Source organism: Elephas maximus, chromosome 12 (genome assembly GCF_024166365.1).
Source record: "Elephas maximus indicus isolate mEleMax1 chromosome 12, mEleMax1 primary haplotype, whole genome shotgun sequence".
Taxonomy (NCBI): domain Eukaryota; kingdom Metazoa; phylum Chordata; class Mammalia; order Proboscidea; family Elephantidae; genus Elephas; species Elephas maximus.
In genome coordinates this window covers 103,633,151-103,653,166 of record NC_064830.1, presented here as the reverse complement: position 1 = coordinate 103,653,166, position 20,016 = coordinate 103,633,151, and the positions used below count along the sequence as shown (strand labels likewise).

Here is a 20,016-nt window from a genome sequence, read left to right as displayed (position 1 = left end):
TGCTGGGGGTGGGGTGTCTGCTGGGGGTGGGGTGTCTGCATGGCCTGGTGGGTGCTGGGGGTGGGGTGTCTGCATGGCCCGGTGGGTGCTGGGGGTGGGGTGTCTGCTGGGGGTGGGGTGTCTGCATGGCCTGGTGGGTGCTGGGGGTGGGGTGTCTGCATGGCCTGGTCACATGCACTTTGTGATATGAGGTCAGCATCCTCAGCCTAGAGGAGCAGAGACTGTCACGGGCCTGTGCGTGACCTGCCTCGTCCTCAAAATAAGCCCCTTGGTGGCTCTTCTGCGTACTGACCAGGTTGGTGAAATAGTAGCCATCCTCTCCAGTCATCAGCCGGCTGGGGTTACAGAAGCGGGTGATGTACTGGATGTTGGACTGGAGGCGTGGGGGGTTGCCCTTCAGCACGATGTAGATGAGTGTGGGCAGGAAGTCGTCGGCGGAGGCCGGCTCGCTCTTGGTGATCCTGATGGCAGTGAAGATGTGCTGGCTGCACCTGGTGATGCAGCCCAGCTTGTCCCGAGGCACACGCTTCGAATCCATTTCAATGATATCTAGAAAAAGAAGAGACTGCTGCTGGTGAGAAGACAATCGCATAAAAGCAGCCATGGTATATCGTTTTTTATGTTATGTTACAGAGGACCCCACTAGTGTACGAAACACTTAAACCAAAACACCAAACCCATTGCCGTCGAGTCGATTCCGACTCATAGTGACCCTGTAGGCCAGAGCAGAACTGCCCTGTGGGGTTTCCAAGGAGTGGGTGGTAGATTCAAATTGCCGACCTTTTAGTTAGCAGCTGAGCCCTTAACCACTGCACCACCAGGGCTCCATGAAACACTCAGACCCCCAAAACCGTAACTACACGCTCATACTTAGAGAACACACAAGTCACGAGCCAGGCACTACACAGCCGCTCTGCAACCATATTCCTTTTGATCCCCGGAAACCTTGCGCAGTGGGTGCTATTTGTAGATGAGGGAACTGAGGTTCAGAGAGGTCAATGACTTGCCCTAGATGATACAAAGAGCAAGTGACAGAGCTGGGGTATGAAACCAAGTCTACACGGCTCTAAAGCCCAGGTTTTTAATCACAACGATAAACTGCCTCTGAGCTCCACGGAGAAGGAAGAAGTTGCTTTAACGGAAGAGTGCTTTGACTCTTTCTGTTCCTGCAAACACTAAAGCTCATTTAGAACAAGCCAGTGTGCACGCTGCTTCTTAGAAATGTGGCTACTATCCAGAATACAGCCCTGAAATGCAACACACTCAGTCTCCAGCAGCCAGTTCTCACGGCACGTAAGCCTCATGGCCCTGCAAATCGTCGGCAGCCGTTGATGACGCTCATAGGCTGCTGTTAGCAGAGGGCAAGAGCAAGGGTAGAAACCTAATCTTATAAATAACATTTATTTCTCTCAGACAAAAATTATTCCGCTGCCTTTGACTTCCACTAAGGGCAACCGGTGGGCTCTTATGCACGCACGCCCTTGGTCAAAGAGGCCGGGAGCATGAGAGGAAGCGTGCCTGGAATGGGCAGGCCTGCTAGCAACCTGGGGCATCATGAAAGAAATGAGCTAAAGCAGCTTAACCTGACAGCAAATTCTTGCCACTAACAGGAATAAACCTTTCAGACTCAGACCAGGTGGTGCGGTGTGCCAAAGCACTCTGGCTGCCTGGGGGCCCTCGGAGGACGGTCAGCCATGGAAGACAAACATGATAGGCGGTACACAGGCCTGACTTTAACTTACTCATGCTTTTTTTCCCCCTACGATGAGTCTATTATGTGGATTATACGATTTTTGCTTATCTTATCATTTGGCACCTTTAATATCTTTTAATTCTGGATTATAATTATTGTTACTAAGTCTCAATCTACTTATTTTTCTTCCCCTATTTAAACAGAAAGGTCCTTGGTTGGCACAAGCAGTTTGTGCTCAGCTACTAGCCTGAAGGTTGGTAGTTCAAACCCAACCAGTGGCACCACAGAATAAAGCTTCTGTAAAGATATTAGAGCTAAGAAAACCCTACGGGGCAGCTCTACTCCGTCACACATGGGATCGCCGTAAGCTGGAGTCGACTCGACGACAATGGCTTATTTATTTATTTAATTAATTTAAACAGAACTTGTTAAAAAAGAATTTGGGTCAGATCCTTTTTAAAAATTACCATTTTTTACTACTTCATTTACCGTGTAGCCTTCTACCTCTTGCTGTTGATTTTTATTCTTTATTTTAAACTTTTAATCACTTAATAACCTTTGTTCTATTAGTTATGAAAATAAATTTTATTACTTTATTGCGTATGACTTTTTATCTGGACATCTGTGTGGCTGCTACTGCCATAGGGCAGGGCCAGGAAAGCAAAAGGGAGAGAAAAAAAGGAAGGAAGAAAGGGAGAAAAATGCCAGGGATTTCTTCCCATACTCTTCACCCACCCCTAGTCCTCCGGCCTGAACAAAGGATATCGGGGAGCTCTTTTAGACCCCCACATCATGTGCAGTTCCATGACTTGCACTGCCCTGAGGTCTCAGCTAGAGGGCAGCACTGGTTCAGGCCAGAATTCTTGCCTTCCACAAGGGAGACCCCGGTTCAATTCTGGGCCAGGGCACCTCAAGGGCAGCCACCACCCGTCTGTCAGCGGAGGCTTGTGTGTTGCTGGACAGGTCTCAGCGGAGCTCCCAGACTAAGATGGACTAGGAAGAAAGGCCTGGTGATCTCCTTCCGAAAACCAGCCAGAGAAAACCCATGGATCACAGTGGTCTGATCTGCAGCTGGTTTTGAAGACAGCTCCAGGACCAGGCAGCGTGGGGTCACCGTAAGCCAGGGCCGACTCAATGGCAGCAGCAACAACAACAAAGTCTCAAGGAGACCTGAGAGAGAAAAACAACCCAAACCAAACAGGAAGCTCATCACTGTATTAGCTGTTCTTCAGTATGACCCCCCTCCCCAGCCCGTCCGCTTTATGCCATCTGTGCAGGTTTCACCTGTAGGCAGTGGGAGCGAAAGGGCGGAGCGTGAGCTCTCAGCCAGACCCGGAGGTCTACGCTTAACCTCAACAAAGGAGGCTACTCCTCTAGGTCACGTTTCTCAACCTCGGCTCTGTGGACATTCTGGGCTGTTGTAGGGGCCTGTCCTGGGCACTGTAGGAAGTTTTGCAGCAACCCCAGCCTCTATCCACTAGATGCCAGTACATCCTCATTGGCGGAATATTAAAAAATGTCTCCAGATGTTGCCAACTGCCTGGCCCCGGTTGAAAGCCCCTGCTCTAGGGGGCAGCTCCCACAGCCAGGTAGAAACTGTACGGGTGGAGCCAAATGAGAAGAGAAACGTTCACCACTGACCACAGGTCTCGACACTCCTTATACCCAAACTCTGAGAGCTGAGAGACGCGGATGATGGGGTTCTCTGATCCTGTGTCTCCTCACGGCTGACACGCTTGGCACTTTTCAGAAGTCCTGAGGGCTGTCCTAATTAAACCTCAGGGCTGAGGCCTTGCAGACTCTCTCAATCTTATGCTGCTCTCTTTCAGCAGACCCCGTGTTTGCTACTTGTCAGCCCAGCATGTGAGCCCTCTGCCCCAGAAGAAACCAGCTGACAGTATACCATTTGACTAGCGGGATCTCCTACCCAGTCTCACCAGTCCCTGGACACAGTTACATGTCCCCGATCCCTCGGCTGCCACCATCTACTGCCCACTCTTCCTCTCACGGCTGATGGGTCACATAAACATGTGGTATCAGCTGCCCCAATGAACCACGGGTGAGAGTCCAGAAATCCTGGAGACGCCCTTACCAGCAAGCACTGGCCATAAAGGCTAGCCTGTCTAGGATGAAGCCGGTGTCTCAGACACAAGTTCTAGATGTGGCAGCTTCTTTGGAAAGGGTCTGTGAGTGGTTATTTCCCCCCTTGAATTTGACTAAAGGGTCATTCTTAGAGGGTTAGCATCTCTCAGGTGTTTTCAAGATCACATTTGTGGAACTAAGATTTTAAAAACACACTTCCCTACACTGAAGGCCCTTGACTTTCTTTCCTCTGGCCATCGGAGGAAACACACAGCAGAGGTTTGGTCACTACTCTCTGTGCTTCAGGGACCCCTCACCGAGCCGCAAGCTCCCGCAATGGGAGTTTGTTTCCTCTGGTTGATTCCGTCCTTGCGTACACTAGATGTGACCTGTTTTAGCCCCTATGACCATCTCCTCTCAACACCCTGAGTCAGCTCAAAAGCCTCAAAATCTCTTCTCGCTGTGTGTCTCCCACAACAGAGATGATCATCTCTGAAGCCCTGAGTGCCAGGACAGGGCCCTGCTAGGAACCAGGGGACACAGGAGGGTTCTTTTTCCGGGGGTCTCTTCTCTAGAGAGAAACTGCCTCATTCAGTATGTTTATCAACAAAAACCGATGGTGCGGATTAACGGCAAATGGGACGATGTGGGGAATGTAACCGGTATGAGACGGGGACAGTCGTGGCCTCTCTGATCACCCCTGTGCTCAGGCAGACAATCTTAGGTTAGGGAGGAAACAATCGTGTAGCCTGTAGCCCTCATGGAGCTGGGGTGTACCCACACTTGGCCTGGCAGGATGTGGGGGCTGACAGAGAGAAAAAAAAGGAGGCTTTTTAAATTTTGAGGTTGATTTTTTTTTTCTACTATCAAAATATTCCTTGATGGTCCATCTCAGCTGCCTTGAGAGAAAACTGTCACCTCTCAAATTCTATTAAGAAACTACTGATACATTGAAATCGTCACTCTTAGTTTTTTTTTCAGTAAACAATAGCCCAGCATCTGTAGTTTTTGGTTTTACAAAGTACGACCTATGGCTTTCAGAAAAGGGTCCTCAACATAAACTCCTCTGAATTTAAACATAAACCAATTGGTTTTGAACTTTCTAGTAAAAGTCTTTGGCAAAACGTAAGTAGAAGATTGATATCCTGGCTTTTGAAATCCTTACTGTGCCCACTACTTCCTGGGAAACCTACCACCCCACCTTCTATCTCTTACGCTGTTCCCTGAGGAAAAGATAGGGTGGGGGTGTGCCTAGACCCAAAGGGGTCAACTCACGGGCTCTGTGGCCGAGTCCAGCAGAAAAGCTCTGAACAACAAAGATGACAGTATTTAGCTAGGCCAGTTAGAATCAACCTCCAGAACTTGAAGAAATCAGAAAATAATTCACTTAGTAAAAGAAGCTGAAATGTGAAGACACACAGAGAGCAGCACAATCTGCGAGAGTGGGAGGAGCATGTTACTGGCTGAACGCTTGGGCTAAAGACCCTCTAGCTGCTTTGGGGCAACAAGGTAGCCCAGTCGCTGGAAGAGCTTTGTGCCGGGCCTGCCTCCCCTGGGGCCCTGAGAATATTTTAAGCAAATCCCCTTTCCTCCTGGTGGCATACTTGTTAAGAGCTACGTCTGCTAACCAAAAGTTCGGCAGTTCAAATCCACCAAGCGCTCCTTGGAAACACAATGGAGCAGTTCTACTGTGTCCTGTAGGGTTGCTATGAGTCGGAATCGATTCAACGGCAATGGGTTTGGTTTTTTTTGTTTTGTTTTGGTCTGAAGCTAGAGTGAGTCCCTGGTTCTCATAAATAAAGGGAGTCTACTTAACAGCCTACCGTCAACACTGCTAACGTTCGCTGACCCACTCTCCTTTCCAGTGCTCTACATTAATAAGGTCTATGTGGGCAGGCCTTTTCCAGTCTCCTTAATTAAGGGAAAGCTGGCCAGGGCTGGAAGTCCTCTCCAGGAGGAGGGTTCCCCCGCTCCCAGTTTTCTATTATACTTCTGGGTTATTCCTGTGAGCCAGAAGCAGGAATCCCATCAGGAGCCTGAAGTCACATCAACTGGGGGCTCTTACTCTACTTCATGAACAAACCAGGAGAATAATTCAAAACACATCTCTGATTAACAACCAGCAAAAGGCATCGTTTTAATATAGTTCCTCTAGCTTGAGGATTACCTTGCCATTCTCCAGAATTATTTTAAATGTAGAAATGCAAACAAGTCTTAAGAAATTAACCCAGCTGCATTTGACCACCACTTGGTTCAATGACCAAGAAATAAGAGACCTTGGTCGCTAAGCATAAAGGGGGAAGGGAATTCACTGCTGTTCTGAAAGCCTGAAATTCCTAAAAGGAACAATCTGGCTCCAGCAAAGCATCCCTGCTGTACTCCGACGTGTCCCTGCGGCCTGCGTTTTGGAAGGATTTTACTAACTTCTTGCTTACTGAAATAAACAAGAACTAATGAACTAACACCAGCAAAAGGCTCACCTCAAGGGAAACACCTCCCAACGTCAGATCTTGGTTTCGCTCACCTGTAATTGCTTTCACCACCATGTCGGACACTTCTGGAATCTCTTCGTTAACAGGGACACAAAGCATCTGCGGTGTGACCCAGTGCAGGGCTCTGTGGGGAGACAGTGGCAGGGAAGAAGTGAAGCGGAGTCCCCCTGTCTCATCAGGCCGCCCCAGGCCCCTTGCACACTATGGGAGCTCAGCTGATGTGCCCAAATCTCCTAGGATCCTAAAATGAGATTTCTCTTCTGCACTTACCACAGGACGAGTAGATGATTTCAGTGGTTCAAATGAGATGATGCTGCTAAGACTGAAAAGCACTCTGCATTTAAGAATGCAGAGCTGAGAAGCACCTGGTGTCTTCACTGCCCTTTCAGACTCTGCCCAGTGACAAGCGTGTGTCACCTGGGCCTGAATCAGTGTGTATCCTGGTCACACCCTAACTTCATTCCAAAGGTTCCGCTGCTGGCTTGCACTACTTTTTTGGTTTTTGCTTCATCTTCCTTCTAAGTTCAAGGCCCATCTAGTTACTTCTGGCTTCTGACCTCTTGGCTCTATCTTCCCTCTTTCCAATAACAGCTCCTCACTTCTGGTGTGACACCTTCAAGGACAGATCTACTTATGACTGCCCCTTGCTGGGAACCCCATCTGGGGTTCCTGCCCCTTCTCCTCCAGAATACCTCACCATGCCCAGCCTTGGACCCGTTCCCACACTCGGTTGGCTGATTCCCTACGGGTTTTGCTGGGGCGCTCTGGGAAATGCTATCTATACTGTGCTCGTGGACAGCCGCTGTTGGAGGAACGGCTGAATGACGGACACCCTGGTAGGGTGGGGAAGGATGACACCCACTGCCTTGGTATCAATATTTATAGCTTCCTGCCTGATAAGAGAGTCAGCACGATGAACCAAGAAATCAGTCCTGTTCCTTGGAAATTCTGGAGATTTGAAACCATCTCTAACGTCAAACATGGTTCTTACCTAAAGCTGCCTGGGGTCAGATGTGTAAGCAAGATGGGACTCAAGAGACCTTTCACATCTCTCAACTTAACCACATTCCCTTTCTTTATATCACCACCAAAACCAACCCACTGCCACTGAGTCGATTCCGACTCACAGCGACCCTGTAGGACAGAGTAGAACTGCCCCATAGGGCTTCCAAGGAGCGCCTGGTGGACTTGAACTGCCGACCTTTTCGGTTAACAGCCGAGCTCTTAGCCACTACGCCACCAGGGTTTCCTTATATCACACAGAGACACTTATATAAGGATGGTAGGTACCTTAGCTGTTACGTTCTCTCAAGGTTTTAAACTCAAATGCCCTGTTTTTCCACAAAACAACTACCTGATCCTCTTTTGAATAGCAAGGTCTTTCTTCTCATCATCAGTAGTTTCTGGACAGAACACGTGTTTATAGAGACGAGTCATGATGTACTTTTCAATCTGATCCGTTATCTTCTCAACTCTTTCTGGAGGCACTGAAATACCGAAATGCGTGTAACAGCTCAAGAGGACGGACGTTTTAAATCATAAGTGCGTTTTCATCATACTTTCTACCCAGCAGAAAACTAATTTACTAGAGATGTGTTAAACACGCTCAGAAAAAAAAGTACGTTATATTTTTAAAAACCCTTTAAAAATTATCTCAACTCCTGAGATTGCCTTTTTCAGAACTCCTGCTTCTAGTTTAAGCTGTGCTGGCAGAACCTACTGGGTATGCACCCTGCCAAGTGGGAAGACCTCAGCCTGGGTCACACCCTACCTATTGCTACATCAGAAAAGCACTAGAAATTCCTAAGACTGATATGAGCTGGCAAGACTCACCCTTTTATTTCTCTGAGGTTTACCATAAAACCCTGGAGCCCTCTCTGACAGGACGCATGGGGGCAGATCTCTCAGATACATGCTGGTGTGAAGTACATCTGAAAGTCCAACCTCAGCAGAGGCTGAATCCAAGAAGAATCCCTAAAACCTAAAGCTCTAAGCCAGCAAGTCTTAATTTTTTCCAACCTACACCCCACAAGGAATATGTCATCGTGAGCAATGACTCCTTAAGACGGTGACTGCCAGGGGAGGCTCATTTAGAAAAGCCTCCCAAGGGGTTGGTTTTAATCCACCCAACCCCACCCATGACTAAGTTATTACACGTGGCTCTGGTTATCCTGGACAGATACACAAGGTGGAACACACAGGCACTGACTGCTACGCGCAACACCAGCTACCAGGGTGTCACCGGGGGTAGTTTCTGGGATGCCGTGGGCAAGCCAATCAGGCCCCCCAGAGAAAGAGGGAGATGGCAAAGAGTCCGAGCAGTGAACCCCAGGCAACTCCCAGCCCTCCCTCCATCACTGGCTAACACAGTGTTACCTTTTCCACGAGTTTGCATTCTTTCAGCCATATTTTGGTAAAAATCCTGAGTAAATTCTGACTGTTCCTCAATGCTTAATTCCTGAAACAAAAGGACAAAGAGGCTGCTTAGAAGCTAATGAAAGATCATGAGCAGAGCTCTAAATTTTAAGTTTTCAAAACTCACTCCTTGTGTGAGTAAACCCAGTGCCGTCGAGTCGATTCCGACTCATAGCGACCCTACAGGACAGAGTAGAACTCTCCCATAGAGTTTCCAAGGACTGCCTGGCGGATTTGAACTGCCGACCCTTTGGTTCGCAGCCGTAGCACTTAACCACTACGCCACAAGGGTTTCCCCTTGTGTGAGTACTAACTGGAAAAGTAGTTAAAAATTATAGTAACTTTGAAGGGAAGAAACGCTTATACATTACGTTACCTCTTTTAATTCTTTTGCTGGGTTCAGACACAGATATTCAGACACAGATAAATTACGATGTTTTGATAATTTACACATTTTATGCACACTTCTATTTATCGAGTCTACTTATTCATTGTTAATGGCTTCATAACGTTCTATTAATCACTTTATTTAATCATCTACCACTGTGCATTTTGGTTGCTTCTTTTTTTCATTATGTGTTACGGCTACAGAAAATTTTGTGAAGACTGTTTTCTTCCAGGTTATGTCTTCGATCCATTTCCAAAACTGGCATTGCAGATCAATAAGCATGAACAACTTTATAGCTATAGGTATCTACTGCTAGACACAAGCCTCAGAAACTCCAAGGTACACTGTCATTAGCCGTGTCTGTTTATTTCTCCATGGCCCCTGCAACATTGGGCATTCTAATTTTTATTTGGCTTCGCTGACTTCACAGGTATAATATGTGTATTTATTTCCCACTTTATTCCAAAGGGGACTGAAGGTCTGTATAAAAGATACACGTGGTTCAGCACAATAAATTAGGAGATGATAAAAAAGAAAAACAAAACATGGAGACAGAAAATAGAGCTGCAAACGATGACAGAAAAACGTATTCCTTGAAGATCTATAAGTCAGTCAAGCGTCAGCCCAGAAATTTGTCTCTAACTAAACTTCTATCACTCAGATGAAAACAGTTACATTATTCAGTGTCCAAAAGATGAAAGCAAACTAATCTTCAGGTGAAATAAAATCATTCCTGACACCAACATCAGAAATGTCTCCCAAGGGTTCTGAAGAAGAGGTCGCTGTGCCCAGGACAAACCCCACAGGACTGCTGCCCATAGCCCTACTCTGATCCCACCCCGTTGAGGCTCTGGCCTCCATTCAGAAGGGTGCCAGGGCACTCAGGGGCAGACCAGTCGCCTCACCACGCCTAACTGCTTTCACATCTCTCCCTTCTTGGTTGGGGCCCTCGTTACCTCTCACCTGGGATCTAGCTGCTCTCCCCCACTTTGGTCTTTGTCACTTTCAATCCATCTTACATAATAGAGCCTAGTCGATCCTCTTAGATTATGATCTGGTCACGTTCTGCCTCGACACCTCCAGTGGCCTTCCATCACTTGGACCCTGATGTGCACACTCAACCCAAACAATCCTCCCCACTTCCCACTGACCCTACCGATTTCCTGTTGTTCTAGAACTGCTTTTAGTTTACACTGTAACTAGAACACTAGACAAACTGTTCTCTGTCCCAGTGACTCTGAGTCCTCCCCACTCCTCCAACATCTGCCCAAGGAAGTCCTCACAGTTCACATCTGACCTCCGTAAGACGTTCTCCCTCATTCCTTTAGTCAGAATAATCTCGTAGGTCTCAGAGCACCTACAGCGCTTTGTGACCATCTTGACTGCAGCCCCTATTACTGTCTTGGTCAGGTATTTACATACCTGTCATCCGGTTGAATTAAAATTGATCCTCTGTCTAGTAAGGCCTGGCTACTAGCCTTAGGAAACTTTACACATTTTTTAAGTTCTTATTTATATTCACCATAATTTCCCACAGTTGCTTCCACTTTATCTGAGGTTTATTTTTCATTGCACAGACTTTTTAAAAAGCTCTCACCTGGTTATCAAAAACAATTGTTCAATAGTTCAGTTTTAGCTTCTCTTCCCAGTTGAAATGAATATCCTAGTCTTCTTACAAGTTTTTCATGTTTAACTCTAATTTGGCTGGAATGTAGGGTGCGTGGTATGAGACACGACTTAAGATAATCTCCATGGGAACTTCTTGGTCTTTCTCAGCAGCAGTTTGTAAAAAGAGACTCTGTTCCCTAAGTTGTCATATAATTTGCTTCTGATAAAGCAAATTTATTTCTGGAATCCCTGATTTATTTCATTCATCTATGTTTTTATTTTTACCAAAATCTCATTGTTACGATGACTTCCATTTTAGAGTGTATTCCGAAGTGGGAAACCTGGTGGCGTAGTGGTTAAGTGCTACAGCCGTAGCACTTAAGGGTCGGCAGTTTGAATCTGCCAGACGCTCCTTGAAAAATCTATGGGGCGGTTCTACTCTGTCCTATAGGGTCGCTATGAGTCAGAATCGACTCGACGGCACTGGGCTGGGTTTATTCTGAAGTCTGCTGGATTTAGAAACCTCCCTTTCCCACATTCTCATTTTCTCCTCACAAAAAATTATATGGTATATATGCTTCTTTATTTTTCTAGAATAAATAATATGACACTATAATTTTAGTAATATTTTAAGTGTTCATACTGGCCTATGAAGTATTTTTTTCTGCTAGGTCCAAGACACAATCCTCAGTCTTTTAAGTCACTGAAAAAACTAATTTTCCATATTAGATTAAGTACTTAATAATTAATGTTCTTTATTGTTATTGTCTTTAAAAACTGCTATTTTTCGAAAACATGGGCTAGGCTCATTAGCTTTTCATCACTGGTATATCAGCCTGCAACTGAGCTTTGTGGGTTTGCTAAATTTATACCTCTAAAAAAAAACAAATTTATACCTCTACTAGTATTAATTTCCTGGTAAGAGAATGCAGTTGTTGTTGTTGTTCGGTGCCATCAAGCTGGTTCCAACTCACAGCAACTCCATGTACAAGAGAATGAAACATCCTGGTCCTATGCCACTCATTACACAAGCAGTAGAATCGTCAGCCATTGTACCAGACAATGGAATACAAAGATTAATAAGATGCTCAGGGGGCTTTCAGAATATAATTATCATATTCTTTATGGCAATATAAGAAGGAAAAAGTACCACGGAGCCATGCAGTAAACCTCTCACTTCTCTTATTTCACCTGTCTTCAACGATCATCTCTAAATAGGTAGGGTGGTAACAGCTCTAAGTATCCTTTTTCATACTAATACTGTGTAAGATGGTGGTGTTGAAATGTTCCCAGCGATGCTCATGAGAAAGGCGGTCTCCTTTATGCTGATACTCTGGCTGCCACTATTGCTGCAAGTAATAAGCTGACCTTTGTTTCTGACCCAGGAGGCTCAGGTCTTCTGCAAGTACCCATGAAACTGGCTGGATAACATGTTAGCTTGCCAGTTACATAAATCTCAGACCCTTCACAGTGCTTGACATTAGACACTATTATACAGTTCATTCCATCACAGAAACTTCCCCAAGTTGTACTCAATCCATTCCCTCAAGAAATTTATATGATTAAGTGATCTGAAGCTAGAGCTAGGTTAGGTGAGTTCAAGTTGTATTTATTTGTTTATTTATACGAAAGGACATTAACTTCCAGCCAAAGGCAACATGGCTCCCCTAGGGAACATCAGCTTAACAAACATCTGCTGAATACCAGGTATGTGCCAGGCGTTCTGCTAGCTGCTGAAGCTATATGAGACACGTGCATAGGAGTTGGCCACTTGACCATGAAATACTTGGTGTAGAAATGGAAAACAGGTTTCATAGTGGCTCTTAAAATAGAAGGAACCTGAGGCCGTATTCAGCTCTCTGATACTCATCAGTGACACCCTGAAAGCATTACACATGGTGGCACCTATACCATTTAATTCCCTCTTACTTTAGTATGCTGACTTAAAAGTCAACTAAAAGATTACAGAATGAGGGCACATTACATGTCTGAGCAAAAGAAAAATGAACAAATTCAAGCTAAGCAGTTTTCTAAAATATAGTATCGTACAGTATACATGCTATAGAATACATGCTAATATAATGTAGCATACCCTGTGCACACTCTGCATAGGAAATGTTCACAGGTATGCTATACTGGAGAAAGAGCTGTTATATTAGTGTATGCTATGTTAGAAGACAATATGCTACAATAATACCTATTAAAAGAACAAATGCTGTACTAGGGCATGCTATATTAGAAGAATAAATAACTTGGAAACCTTAATTTTTATTCTGATAAAGGAATTAAAGCTGTATGTCATATGAGGTATGCTTTTTTTTCCATATCAAAGAGTAGTCTACTATTGCTCCTAACAACAACAACAACAACAAAATCAATGACAGCTTGTTTTTACGTTAAACGTCACTATTTGCTCGTAAATACCTAGAGGAAAAGAGGGCTGCTTACTTATTCTCAATGTAATTACACTCCTAATGAGCAGGAAAGAACCTTCTTTTCTCCTTACTGACTGAATTCAATCTTACAACAGTATTTTGGCAGAAGCCCATTTTGCTCATTAGCTTAGTGATCTTAGTGATTGGAAGACTGTCTCCTTCATGCTGATACTCTGGCTACTGCCATTGCTCTGAGTAATAAACAGTGCTGTGATTAGCTAAGCAGTTAATCACCATGCTGTTTTTCTAATTCCCTTTTCCTTCCCCTCTAAGGCTTCCTCATTTCATAGAAGGAACTTTTAGGGGTAGACTTAAGTTAATGGCTGAAGTACTTACAATTCAGTCACTATTTACAAAATGAGTCCCTGTACAGGCACTCATTATTGACACTGGATATATGTTAGAAAAGACATAGGTGTGGAAGTCAAAAGTTCTAGTTCAGAGTTGGCAAAGTCTGGCTGTGTGACCTTGAACAAGTCACCTACCCTCTCCAGCTCTCAGCTTCCCCATTATTAAAATAATGGGACTGAAGCCAGAGAGTTGCTAAGGTCCCTTTCAATGTCTAAATTCTATCTTTCCCTTCTCTAACTGAGCAAAGAGAGGAAAATTTAAAAAATCAAAATACAAAAACCTAAAATGATTGCTACCAATCATCTATTGTTGCTTAGAGTAAAAGATCTACTATGGCCCTCTTTGTAGTTTATTGTGGTGCCATTAATTACTCTTGTGTGTGTGGCCTTTCTAGCCACTGTCTTAAAACTCCAACCCAGGTGACTGTGTGATAGGGTAACTGTGGACTACCAAGGGAATTGGTCAGTTCTGCCTTAAAAGAGAGCCAACTCCAGAGCAGGGAGGAGGAGCCCACCACCACCAAGGAGGGGGAGACCCGCAGGAGAGACCCAGCAGCAGAGACTCGGCAGCAGGAGACAGGTGCGGTGGGCTTCCCAGCCCTCAGGGAGAGAAAGCCGAGTGCCTTTGGGCAGAGACTGAGGGCCGAGGAGAGGCTGTCCTGATGAAAGAACTGTACGCAGAGTGTTCCTGAGCCTGAATGGTAACTGTTACTTCCCTTATAATAAACCTTATAATCTCAAGTATGGTCTTTGAGTTCTGTGTGGCCATTGCAACGAATTGCTGAACCCAGCAGAGAAGTAGAGAGTGCTGTGTGAGGGACGGTTGGTGTCAGAATTAGTCAAGATGGTGGAGAGAGGAGGCTTGACTAGCCTCCGCCTCATGGGACTCAGCCTTGCGCTGTTGATCTGGGTTCTCCTTCCCCCTTATGGGGGAAAATGATCCAAATACCATTCAGCTGCAGTGGAAATGTACCAGCTTGGGTGTCGAGTTTTAACCTGGCTCAGTGGCTTTTCTTAGGTAAGTAACTTAACATCTTTGGCTCAATTCTCAGGTGTAAAATGACAAGGTTGCACTAGATTATCTCTAAGACCTTTCCTAAAACCAAAATTCTGTTTCTACGTGGTTATTCTCAACCTACCCTTTTGTAATGCATTGCTTCCAAAAACAGCTTGGTCTGCTTATAGATTTCTTGGCCTGTCTTGTGGTAGGTCTTGAGAAATTCTATGAACTCCTTAGATACTCTATCCGTTTCAATGCTGGTTTGCCGGTTTATGGAAGGGCTGGGAGCTTTTACTTCCGGAATTTCTGTGGGGAAAATTAAACATAGTAAGTTTCATTACATAGGGGGTCCATGCACAGAATTACTTTAAGTGTCTAACTTAAGGTTATTTAAATTATGCTTAATCAAAGTTAAACTTGAGTTTAAATCATTTTATGTTTAAGTATTTGGACAATTTTCCTAAAGTGAGCTAAATCTATAAGAGAATAGGAAGGACAAGCAGATAAAACTACATGACTTAAAAGACATTCCTATTTACATAAAAGTTGCTCTATTAGTATTTTGTTAGTCAAAATATATCATGCTTTGATATATGTACTTAATCATTAATACGAAAATGGCACCACTATCTTAAACAACTTTCTCAAAGATTGCCTGAGTTTACGCAAACCATCAACATGTAAAACAACCATCAGCAGAAGCACAAAAATGCTAGATGACTTTTCAAATCCCATTTTACCTGCCAGAAAGGAAATGACTAACTTGTTACCCAGAGACTCACAATGAGCTTAAAAACAAAAAACAAACCCACTGCCGTCGAGTCGATTCCGACTCATAGCGACCCTACAGCTTAACCACCATCAAGTCTGCTGCCAGTCAGTACTGCTCAAAAGGAAAGAACACATCCACAGAGCATGGTGAACAGAGAACACACCACACAGAGGCAAGAGAAGCCAAGGACGCATTGTCCAAGCTGACTTCTTGGGGCCTCAGCTCTTGCCCCTTTTTAAATAGTCACACTGAAAGGAAGATGTGATCTTTACAGGGATAAGACTGTATAGAGAGACTAAGCACTCTCAGAAAGTATGAACCACCCCTAGATTTGGTCTCTGATCAGTCTAAGCTTCCCGATTTTGAACCGCATTCTCTAATTTAGCACCTGTAAGGAATTTAAAGGGAGCCTTGGTGGTGCAATAGTTAAGCGCTCGCCTGCTAACCAAAATAGCTGCAATTTGAACCCATGAGTTGCTCCATGGGAGAAAAGACCTGGCGAACGGCTCTGGTATTGATTTCACCCTAAGAAACCCTATGGAGCAGTTCTACTCTGTCCTACAGGGTTGCTTTGTGTTGGAACTGGCTCTATGGAACACAACAACAACAGTAACAAGGAATCAAATTACCTCATACCTCCCTGATTTCCCTTTTTATTAAAAAGGAAAGACAGTTAATTGTGCTTTCAGTTTACAGTTCAAGTTAGTTTCTTATATAAAAATTTATACACATTGTTATGTGACCCTAGTTGCTATCCCTATCCGCCGGCTTCTCCGGGATCGGTTGCGTTACTGCACTGGACGCCTCGCGGCGCCCGTCTCCGCCACTCCAGATTCGGGGATCTGAACCCGACTCCCTTTCGATCGGCCGAGGGCAACGGAGGCCATCGCCCATCCCTTCGGAACGGCGCTGGCCCATCTTTTTTTTTAATGGGTTAGCACACTCCTCCTTTCCATCCCGGATTTCCCGTGTCCATTCAACCAGCTCCTGTCCCTTTCTGCCTTCTCATCTCACCTCCGGACAGAAGCTGCCCATTTAGACTCGTGTATCTACTTGAACTAAGAAGCACACTCTTCACGAGTATCATTTTATGTCTTATAGTCTAGTCTAATCTTTGTCTGAAGAGTTGGCTTCAGGACTGGTTTCAGTTCTGGGCCAACAGAGAGTCCGGGGTCCCTCCAGTCTCAGTCAGACCATTAAGTCTGGTCTTTTTAGTAGAATTTGAGTTCTGTACCCCACTTTTCTCCTGCTCCGTCAGGGACTCTCTGTTGTGTTCCCTGTCAAGGGCGGTGATTGGTGGTATGGGCAGTTCTACTCTGTCCTGTAGGGTCGCTATGAGTCGGAATCAACTTGATGGCAGTGGGTTTTAGTGGTGGGCACCATCTAATTCTAAGAGAAAATATCTTTTGAAGATATTAAAATCAACCTATTATATGTTTTCTCAGAGTAATGTCTTATAATCTTTTTTTTTTTAACCTTAGGATTCAAACTCTTGATTTATTCAAGATATACATTTTAATGATGAAGATATAACAGTTTTCAGATAATAAAAGCAATATTCCTATTAGACTGACTGGTTTACTCAAGTGAGAAAAACATATCGATTACGTAAAAGAATATACTATTGTTGTTAGGGGCCATCGAGTCAGTTCCAACTCATAGTGACCCCACGTACAATGGAAAGAAATGCTGCCCCGTCCTGCACCATCCTCACAATTGTTACTATATTTCAGCTCACTGTTGAAGCCACTATGACAATTCATCTTGTTGAGGGTCTTCCTCTTTTTCACTGACCCTCCACTTTACCAAGCATGACATCCTTCTTCAGGGACCGGCCCCTCCTGATAATATGTCCAAACTACGTGAGATGAAGTCTCACCATCCTCACTTCTAAGGAGCATTCTGGCTATACCTCTTCCAAGACAGATTTGTTCGTTCTTCTGGTAGTCTGTGGTATGTTCAATATTCTTCACCAACACCATAATTCAAATGCATCAATTCTTCTTCGGTCTTCCTTACTCATTATCCAGCTTTCACATGCATATGAGGTGACTGAAAATACCATGGCTTGGGCAAGGCACACTTTAGTCCTAAAGCGGACATCTTTGCTTTTTAACACTTAAAAGGGCCTTAAGTAGCAGCTCTGCCCAATGCAGTACATCTTTTGATTTCCTGACTGCTGTCTCCATGGGTGTTGATTATGGATCCGAGTAAAATGAAACCCTTGACAACTTCAATATTGTCTCTGTTTATCACGATATTGCTTCTTGGTCCAGTTGTGAGGATTTCTGTTTTCTTATGTTGAGGTGCAATCCACACTGAAGGCTGCGGCCTTTGATCTTCCTCAGTAAGTGCTTAAAGTCCTTTTCACTTTCAGCAAGTAAGGTTGTGTCATCTGCATAACGCACGTCGTTAATGAGTCCTCCTCCAATCCTGATGCCCCATTCTTCTTCATATAGTCCAATTTCTTGGATTATTTGCTCAGCATACAGGTTGAATAAGTATGGTGAAAGGATACGATCCTGACTCGCACCTTTTCTGAATGTAAACCACGCAGTATCCCCTTGTTCTGTTCAAATGACTGGCTCTTGGTATATGTACATGTTCCACATAAGCACAATTAAGTATTAACTGGCGAACTAAAAGTTCTACCTCTTGCTTTTTATTACACAACTGGTTATTAAATGACTGTGGTATTTAGTTACTTATGCTTAAATTAAAGGCAAACGTTCTTTTTCTCCCCTACACTGTACATACACTATATATATATTAAGTAACAGTAGAACAAAATAGCATTTCATAGTTATCTTTCCAAATCAAGTAACTGCCAGTCTTTTAAATTATTAGGCATTTCCTAACTATGATTGAAAATCTGTAAGGCCTAAAAGAAACCAACCAAACCAAACCTGTTGCCACTGAGTCAATTCTGACTCAGAGAGACCCTATAGGACACAGCAGAACCACCTGACAGGGAGCAGACTGACACATCTTTCTCCCGTGCAGCAGCTGGTGGGTTCAAACTGCTGACCTTTCAGTTAGTAGCTGAGCAGTTAACCACTGCACCACCAGGGCTCCTGGCTAAAAGAATAGTAATTCAATCACATTAGAAGAAAAAAAAAAGCAAACTAAAAACAGTATACGCATGGCAAAAAACACTATACATCAAAAGTAAGAAGACAAACTATAAAAAATGTTTCCAAGCTGTATCACAAAGGGCTACTCTCCTGAATATATAAGAACTCCTATAAATAGAGAAGAAAAAAAATCCAATAGCCCAATATAAAAATGGGTACAGAATACCAACCATATGCAGAAAGGAAAGAGATCTTAATCACAGGGAAAATGCTCAACTTCACTCAAAAAAACAAACAGGCAAATTAAAAAAAACTATTAAGACATGCCATGTAAAAAATTAACAGGAAGACAAAACCCTGAAATTTGCTGTTGACTGTGCTGTGGGGAAATCGGCACCCTCATACAGTGCAGGTGGGAACGTACACTAGGTAACGTCAGGTGGGAACGTACACTGACTGGGTAACGTAGGTGGAGGGCCATCTGGCTGTAATCATCCAAATTACACACACATTTATCCAATGACCCAACAGTTCCACTTCTCAGAAACTTTCTACTCATATAACTGCAAATGTACAAAGCAAAATATGTATAAGGCTACTTTTTATAGCACTATATGCAATAGCAAAAGACTGGAGAAAACACAAATGGCTAATATTCAAAGAGTAAATAAATTATGCTTTAATCCATAAGATGGAATAATATGCAGCTGTAGAAGGAGACATGCATGCTTTTATGTAGTGGTACGGAAAGGGCTCTTACAGGTGTTGCTAAGTAAGACAAGCAGGGTGTATAACACCAAAAGGACAAAAAATCCAAACAAAAAACGGGCAAAGGACATGAACAGACACTTCACCAAAGAGGACATTCAGGTGGCTAACAAATACATGCAACGATGCACGCAATCATTAGCCGTCAGAGAGGTGAAAATCCAAACTACAATGAGATACCAATTCATCCCTGTAAAAATGGCACAGATTAAAAAAACCAGAAAACGACAAACGCTGGCAAGGTTGTGGGGAGACTGGAATTCTTACACAGTGCTGGGAGGATTGTAAAATGGTACAACCACTATGGAAAGCAGTATGGTGCTTCCTGAAAAAGCTAGAAATAGAAATATGATCCAGCAATTGTATATAGGTATATATCCTGGAGATACATACGCATTCAAAAGTTGGACAACGAAAAAAGACTAACGGACCTCATAAACCACAGCCTTCTTCAGCCTCAGCCCAGAAGAGCTAGGTGGTGCCTGGCTACTACCACCTACCGCTCTCACAGGGATAACAATAGAGGGTTCTAGGCAGAGCAGGGAAAAAAGTGTAGAACAAAACTCCAATTCACAAAAAAATATCAAACTTACTGGTCTGACAGAGACTGGAGGAACCCCTGAGACTATGGCCCCCAGACACCTTGCTAACTCAGAACTGAAGCCACTCCCAAAGTCCACCTTTCAGCAAAAGATTAGACAGGCCTATAAAACAAAAATAACACACGTGAGGAAAGTGCTTCTTAGTTAAATCAAGTATATGAGACCAAATGGGCAACACCTGCCCAAAAGCAAAGACAGGAAAGCAGGAAGGAATAGGAAATCTGGATGAATGGACACTGAGAATCCAGGGTGGAAAGGGAAAGGGGGAGAGTGCTGACACATTGTGGGGATTGCAACTAATGTCATAGACCAATTTGAGTACTAAATTTCTGAATTG

At 44.1% G+C, this 20,016-nt stretch overlaps 1 protein-coding gene across 4 annotated transcripts in view; it reads right to left on the bottom strand.

Annotated features, from left to right (window-relative positions):
• Nucleotides 1-20,016, bottom strand: part of RABGEF1 (RAB guanine nucleotide exchange factor 1) — a 68,192-nt gene that overhangs the window by 7,517 nt on the left and 40,659 nt on the right. For 3 of the 4 annotated variants that reach the window (XM_049904555.1, XM_049904556.1, XM_049904557.1), the window contains exons 4-8: nt 14,603-14,769; nt 8,644-8,725; nt 7,622-7,754; nt 6,300-6,391; nt 293-549 (exon numbers count right to left, since the gene is read on the bottom strand). In XM_049904555.1, coding sequence (XP_049760512.1) covers nt 293-549; nt 6,300-6,391; nt 7,622-7,754; nt 8,644-8,725; nt 14,603-14,769 — 731 coding nt within the window. The other variant, XM_049904558.1, reaches the window with a different exon arrangement.